Source organism: Rhinolophus sinicus, linkage group LG15 (assembly GCF_036562045.2).
Source record: "Rhinolophus sinicus isolate RSC01 linkage group LG15, ASM3656204v1, whole genome shotgun sequence".
Lineage (NCBI taxonomy): Eukaryota > Metazoa > Chordata > Mammalia > Chiroptera > Rhinolophidae > Rhinolophus > Rhinolophus sinicus.
Window position 1 is genome coordinate 11,069,371 of NC_133764.1, and position 7,354 is coordinate 11,076,724.

At 55.9% G+C, this 7,354-nt stretch overlaps 1 protein-coding gene across 2 annotated transcripts; it reads right to left on the minus strand.

The window, feature by feature from the left end:
• Positions 1-5: 5 nt before the first annotated feature.
• ACADVL (acyl-CoA dehydrogenase very long chain) lies at positions 6-5,375 on the minus strand. Of its 2 annotated transcripts, none has more exons than XM_019745105.2 (20): positions 5,220-5,375; positions 5,054-5,129; positions 4,717-4,782; positions 4,560-4,632; positions 4,411-4,475; positions 4,171-4,305; positions 3,623-3,767; positions 3,226-3,355; positions 3,022-3,147; positions 2,455-2,653; positions 2,088-2,192; positions 1,564-1,650; positions 1,417-1,479; positions 1,215-1,316; positions 1,043-1,140; positions 892-964; positions 725-797; positions 565-637; positions 398-473; positions 6-316 (listed from the first exon to the last, which is right to left on the minus strand). In XM_019745105.2, the coding sequence occupies exons 1-20, from the start codon at positions 5,264-5,266 to the stop codon at positions 176-178; spliced, it is 1,953 nt and encodes a 650-aa protein (XP_019600664.2). In that variant the 5' UTR covers positions 5,267-5,375; the 3' UTR covers positions 6-175. The 2 variants fall into 2 exon arrangements, with proteins under 2 accessions (XP_019600664.2, XP_019600663.2); XM_019745104.2 differs by having other exon boundaries at positions 5,205-5,363.
• Positions 5,376-7,354: the final 1,979 nt, after the last annotated feature.

Consider the following 7,354-nt stretch of genomic DNA (forward strand, 5'->3'; position numbering starts at 1 on the left):
AGTAGCAAAGCATGACTGGTTAGACTTTATTTGTGAGACAGTGAGTATTCCCACTGACAGCAGGCACAGTCCTGGGGCGAGGCCCCTTTAAGGCAGAACTGGGGCCCAAGGGAAAGAGGCCTGGGCTTTGGCTTGAGAGAAGGCACATTCCTGGCCAGGCCCTGGCTGGGAGTATTCAGAAGCCAAGGGGGTTGCTGGTGACCACGCCACCGCGCTCCACCAAGGCCTTGGAGATGCTTTTGAAGTTACGGAAGAGCTCCTGCTGCTGGGGGTCAGACTGCAGAGCAACCATGTTCTCCCGGATCCGGGCTGCAGCCTGAGGAGAGGGAAGGAGGGGTTCAGGCCTATGCCTTGAGCCCCCAGTCCCCCACCTGCCCTTGGCAACTCCGAATCTCACCTCAATACACCAGCTGTCACAGAGCATTTTCTCATGCTGGGCTGTGGGGTGGTCCTCACTCAGGGACCTTGAGGCCCTGATGGGAAACAGGAGGAAGAAATAAATTTGGGCTGTGACCCTAGCCCAGGACCCCCCTGCAGCTCAGTCCTCCTACACTGCCTCCTCACCTGGAGAGAACCACCACCATGGCATAGAGGTCAATGGCACTGTCTGCCAGACGCTGCAGCACAAACTGTTCATCTGTCAGGTAGATGGGATAGGGGGTGGTGGGTGTTAGTCAGAGGGAGAGGAAAAGGAGGGGGTGGGAATGGTGTAGGGCTTACTCACTGACAATCTCCTTCTTGTGTTTTATCAGCTTGGCCTCCACCACAGTGGCAAACTGCTCCAGAGCCTGCACTGCCTGAGGAGATGAGGAAGGCGCCCTGGGCTCAACGGGGGCCCAGCCCCATCAACTCTTGACATAGGCTGTACCCCCCCAAGCCTTGACTACTTACCAGTTCACCACTCCGACTCAACTCTGGGTGGACGATGCCACTGAGACTCAGGCCACTGCCCAGCCCTGCCCGCCTTAGAGGAAGGGGAAGTGACTGGTTAGTTGCCATATATGCCTTGCCCTGGCCTGGCCTGGCCTCGCCCCAAGCTTACCGCCTCAGCTGTTTGCCTGCCTCTCCCAGCAGGAGGCCAGCATTCCCAAAAGGATTCTTTAGAGCATTGCCAAGCCCAGAGAGTTCCTTTCCTTTGTCCTGTCGGGGAGGAAGGTCAACAGTCAGGACTCCCTGTCCTTTCCACCTCCCCCTGCAATTCTTCTCCCTCTTACCATACAGCCCTGCAAAGCCACAAACAGCCGGAGAATGTCATTCGTCCCCTCAAAGATCCGGAAGATACGAAGATCTCGGAGCACGCGTTCTACCCCAGGCTCCTAGCACAGGGGAAGACAGATCATATGCCCCTGCTGAGATATGCCTGCCTACTTCTCCCAGCCCAATTGTGGCTGCCCCTGGCAGAGAACCATCCTGTACCTTCATGAAGCCCATGCCCCCCATGATTTGGATGCATTCATCTGTCACCTTCCAGGCTGCCTCCTAGGGAAAAAGAATCACATTGGATTGGTTTTGGAGCCGAGCTCCCAAACTGGGCCCTCCCTCCCTGCAGTCCTGGGACCTCACCGAGCCAAAGATTTTGCTGATGGCGGCCTCTAGTTGGAAGTCTGTGGATCCTTGGTCCATGTTGGCACTCACCATGTAAGCCATGGACTGAGGTTGCATGGTTGGGACATGGGAAGGAAAATAGCTGCATCAACTCTACCTGATCACCCAAATCTCCAAGACCAGATCTGCCCCAGCTCCCTGTGGTCCTTGCCTTCACCTTCTAACTCATCAGGCATGTTGAAATATTTGGTCCCCTAAGCCAGTTCATCAGGGCTTCCAGACATTTGACTTCTTAAAAGGGGTGAAGAGGTAATGGTGGGTGTGGGGGTAGAATAAATTTCAGGTACCTCTGGAGGCACCTCAGCAGAACCGCATGGCTCCTCCCCTTCTGCAGCAGCTGAGCTGACTATGCCTCCCCGCATCCCCTAGGGCATTGGTGTAAAGCTGGAGACCCACTGCCCCAGGTGCTGCTGGGGGTTGTAGTCCAACCCGACTGGGAAGAAGGCCACAGGGCTCTGGGGAGATAGTGGGAGGACCCTCACCTCTGTCACATACTGGAGCATAGCCATCCGGGCCAGCTTCTCCTGGATCACCCCAAAGTTGTGAATTTTCTCCCCAAACTGGGTACGATTAGCAGCATGATCCACCTGGAAGAGGACACCTGTTTCCCACTGTGGTTCTCTAGTCCTCCTGGAAGAAGGGCTGGACTGGGCTTGGAGGGCTGGGCTTTGGCCACAGCCAGGAAGAGTTCAGTCTAGGCTGGATGGGGGATCTAAGCTATCAGGTCTGGCGCTGCTGTTGGGGGAAGGGTCTCTGGTGGCGGGAGTGCCTGCAAGGCAGTGGACACATGGGAAAGGAGACAGGGTAACTTAGATTCAGGCTAGCTACAGACTCAAGCAGCGTACTCACCGCCTTAGCAATGATGCCCTTCATGGTGCCTGCAAGGGCTGCAGCCATGCCAAACCTTCCATTGTTGAGAATGTGCATGGCGACCTTGAAGCCGCCCCCCACCTCGCCCAGCACATTCTCTGATGGCACTCGTACTCCATCAAAGTACACCTCTGCTGTGTTTGAGGCCTTGATGCCCATCTTCTTCTCAGGGGGTCCACTGTGGCAGGGCAGAGCAGAGAAGCAGAGGTGTGTTCAACAAGTTGCAGGGAAAACTGCCCCTTCGTTTTTTATGAACCAGGGAGAGACTATAATTCCCAGCCTAGCCTGTAAGAGGGTACAGGCAACAATTCCCTGCATGCCCAGAGGGCTGAGGAGGCCTGACTGTTCTACTGCCATGTGTTGGGCTCATTGGTTGCTGGAACCAAAGCTTTAGATCAGTTTTATACATAAGTCCCAAAGGAAACATGCTGTCCAGCTGCTTTGGCTTTTGCACAAATCCCCAGGGTGACCTCTAACAGCCGTCTGCCCTGGAGTTCAGTACTGACCCCTCCCTGGCTCAATCTCTTCTTCCCCAGGCTCACTCACTGGGTAACACCTCCAAAAGCCCTCTCCACCACAAAAGCTGTGATCTTCTCCTTCACAGCCCCTGTGGCTGCATCTGTAACTGGTGTCTTGGCAAAGACTGTGAAGATCTCAGCCAGGCCCCCATTACTGTGGAAAAAAGGGTAATCAGGGCATGCAGGACAGCAGTGGGCAGAGATGGAGAGGAGGGGAGAAAGGGAAGATTACCTGATCCAAATCTTGCTTCCATTGAGAGTGTAATATTTTCCACACGGGCTGGGCACAGCTGAGGTTCGGATGGAGGCTGCATCTGACCCACTTGAGGGCTCGGTTAGACAGAAAGCCGCTAAAGTCTCCCCTGTTGGGCAGAGAGCTCCTTTATGCTGGGCCCATTGCTGGGTCCTGATGGACATTGAAGGCCCCTCAGTGCCCCCCCTCCTGTTACCCCTTAACACCTCTGGTAGTATTCAGTTTCTTCCCATTTCTATGCCAGCACCCTGTGACGCCTTCCCAGAACACCCCCCAACCCACCCACCCAACTATGTGGTGGCTAAGTAGCACCAGCCTAATTGGTGTCGAGCCCAGGACACCCCCCAATCCCTACGGGCTCCTAGGCCTGTCTCACCTGATGCCAGTTTGGGGAGGTATTTTTCTCTCTGTTTCTTCGTGCCAAAGAGCAGGATACCTTTGAATCCAATGCTTTGATGGGCCCCCAGGGTGATGCCCACACCAAGGTCATGCATGCCCACGATCTCCACCAAGCGGGCATACTGGAGGAAAAGAGGGCATCTGGGGCTGTAACTGGCTGCATGCAGACCTACCCTTAGCAGGAAAAGTGGGCAATAGGGCACGCCCTGATCTGGGCATCCCCACACAGTGTGTAGAGAGGAGGACCATGGCAGAGAAGGACACTGGCTGGCTGGTGTCCGTAATACCCTTACGTAAGGCAGTACCCACCTTAGAGATTCATTAGGATTTGGGAACCTGGGTGAGGTCCATGGCCCTAGGGGACTGCATGTAGTTTGGTGTTGTGTATGGAGCAGGAGGGTATACACATTGGGAGAGTCAGCATCCCATAGACCGCCAGATGCGTGGCAGAGACCTTAGCCCCAGGGTTGAGGAAGGAGCTGAATCTGGGATACTGGGAAGTGACTGAGGGGCTGGCTCCCTCACCTGGGTGTTGCAGAGGCCCACGCCACCCAGTTCACTGGGCACTTGCAGACCAAAGGCCCCCAGCTCCTTGAGGCCCTGCATGGTGGGCTCTTCCACCTGCTCCAGCATGTCATTCTTGGCAGGATCGTTCACCTCCTGGGGAAGTCACAAGATCCCACATCCAGGCTCCTTTTGAGCTTCTTAACCTCTCCCAACCCATAGAGGACCATGCCCTCTTTCCCAGCCCCAGTAATTCCTCACCTCGAAAAAACGGGACACAGGCCCCACCAGCTCTTTGAGAAACTGCATCTGCTCCTCGTTGAGCACTGCAGGGCAGCAGGTATGGGCAGGTCAGGCCAGGCAGGTCAGGGGAACCCACCTACCCCCACCTATCTCTGACTAACCCTTACCAGACGGGTATGGGAACACCTGATCCGTGGTGAGCTGGCCCTTAAACATCCCCACAGCAAAGGACTTAGATTCCTGCGCCAGGAGAAGGGGGTTTCAGGGAGCTGGCTGAGGTGGGTCCACCCCTCGCTTAGCTCCTCCAGGCCTTGGGTCACCTACCGGCTTGGCCCGTTTCTCCCTGGTCGAAGCCTCAGAAGAGAGAGAATCTGACTTGTCCAGAACCGCCTGGGGAAAGGGATAGTTAGCGCGGCCGGGAAAGGGATACCCAAGTGCCCGGGAGAGCTAGGTGCCGGGGAAGGGCGGATCCGGCGACCTTTCCCCTAGTTTCGTCCCCGGGCACCCTGGCCTGCCCTTTCCCCTACTTTTTGTGCCAGGCCAGTCTGCAGATGACTGGCACTAAGAGGGAGACCCTTGTCGACGTCAGGGAGGTGGGAGACGCGTCGGACGCCCACCCCAAGCATCACTCTTCCACCGTCCCAAAGCCGCCGTCACCTACCTGAGTGGCCCCATTGGCATAAGGTCGTCGAGCAGGGCATGGCTGGGGCTGCCCCAGGAGAGTACAGGGCCGCGAGCTGTGGGGAGTTGGGGGTTCAGTCCTGGCCGGGTCCCCAGGCCCGCTGCCCCCATCCCTCCCGGCGTATACACACCTCCCGCACCCCAACCTCAGCAGCTGTCGCCCCACTCTCGGAGCCGTCCTCGCCGCCTGCATCTCTGAACCGCTCCGGCTGTTGCTGCTCTGAGGTCTGACCTAACGCTCTACTCCCGTCAGCCAAGGTCTGGGTCCCCCCACCTCTGACTCATCGTCCACAATGCCCCGGGCGGCGGGCGGAGCTTTCCGGCCGCCGGGGCATGCTGGGAGCTGTAGTTCCGAGTGCTCCTGAGTCCTGCATTCTGGTTGACCTAGGGTGATCTCCAAACGTCCCTTGTCTCTCCAAAACTCCTTCCTCCCGTCTGTCCGAACTAGAGAGTAGTCCTCAGAAGGCGTGATGGGATAGGCTGGAACTGAAGAAGTTGGAGCTTAGGGAACTGCAGCCAGAGGGATGTAGGGTAGACTGAAAGGAGAACTTCCCAAGAAGAGTTAGAAAGGAGGTGGGAAGAGAGAAGCATAAATAGAGGCAGCGGCATAGAAGGACGACGCTGGGATCTCTTAAAGTCCATCTCCACAAAAGGGAGAGGAATGGCGGAGTGGGGGACTCGGACTGGGGTGTGAATGTCCTAAGCATATTCTCCTAAGACCTAGGAGGTATCACTAACTCTGGAAACACCTACATTTTCACAGTAGCAAGGACCTCCTCTTCCCTCCTGGAGTTCACTGCCTCCCATGTAGGGCCACTGAGACCTTCCTCAACATCTGCCTCTCTCTCTGCAATCCCTTCCTTCCTGAGACCATGTGCTCAGGCTAGACCTCTGGGTAGATGGAGTCTTCCCAGGCCTGAGAAGAACTATAGGAATTCTCATGTTTCCACACTCTTCCACACTTCTCTAGTCCTGGGTCAACATGTCCCAGGTAATTTATGCCCCTCTTTCTGCCATTCCCACTGGGGACAGGCACTGGAGGAGAGAGAGCTGAGCTCAGTTTCCTTTATTTTTGAGCTATTGGGGCCTCCTTGGGGGTGACCCTCGTTCTCAGTCCCTTAGGAAAGTGTAGCTAAATTGTGCCTGGCTTTGGGGAGAGGGGCCCAGGGTATGTGGAACAAGGTGGTGGTGGAGGTGCCTAGGGACCTAGGGAAGAATGGGACATCGCTGGGTTTGTTCTGAGAATGCTTATTTGACCTAACAGCTAGAATTGGGTGGGGAGAAGGCAGCTCAGCTCTAATTCTGGGGGATTAGGGAGATTAAAGTGAGAGAAGAGAGAGATGTCAGAGAGACCAAGAGGTGAAAATAGAAGTCCTTGTGAAGCAGAGGCCTGGGGGTGGAGTGTGGGGCTGAGACTCAGGATCCTTCTCCCTGACCTTTCCATAGAGTCTGGGGTGAAAGGGCAAAGGCTGGGAAAGATGAGGTGAGTGAGGGCATTGGTCTCTCTTCCTTGTTCTAATTCGCCCACCCTCACTTGCATTTCACCAGCTCCCAGGTCAGCCCTCTGGCTCCTGGCTCCCCCACTATTGCGATGGGCACCCCGTCTCCTCACAGTGCTGCACAGTGACCTCTTCCAGGCTTTGCTGGGTGAGTAGTCCCAGTTTTCTGAGGGGCAATGGTGGAATGGTCTGGCCTAAGCTCGTGAGGGCAATTACTGAATTTGGGAGCTGGTTGGGAGCCTGGAGATTATTTGGTCCAAGCAGGAGTTTCATGCAGGGGTCATGCTAACAGTGTCCCTCCCTGAGGGACTATCCACTAGCCTTGGCTAGAGGAGCTCCTCCCTTACCAGAAAGAAGGAAGCGAAGTGATGGCAGGGGTGGCCAGGGAGGCAGGGGTGGGGGAGGGTAACTCAGTGCTGTTCCTGTGACAGACATCCTGGACTATTATGAGGCTTCCATCTCAGAGAATCAGGTAAGGGGGTGAGGGTGGGGGTCTGACTTCCTGAGGGAGTAGGCAGGGTTGAAGGGGTAAGCAAAGTACTCCTGATATTGAACTGAGACTTTGGGATCCTGGGGACAAATCCTGAGTTAGGGGGACAAAGAATGCACTCTCCTGTCCTTTAGCCCCTTCTCCCTCTGGCTTCCTCCTTTCCTTTGCCTGCCCCCATTTCTGGCACTAAAGAGTACAGGATATAATTACTTTTTGGGTTTCCTTCTGTGAATCCTGAGGGAGAACTAAGCCTGGGATTCCCTCCTGCCAGCCCCTCCCTCAGCCCTACCCC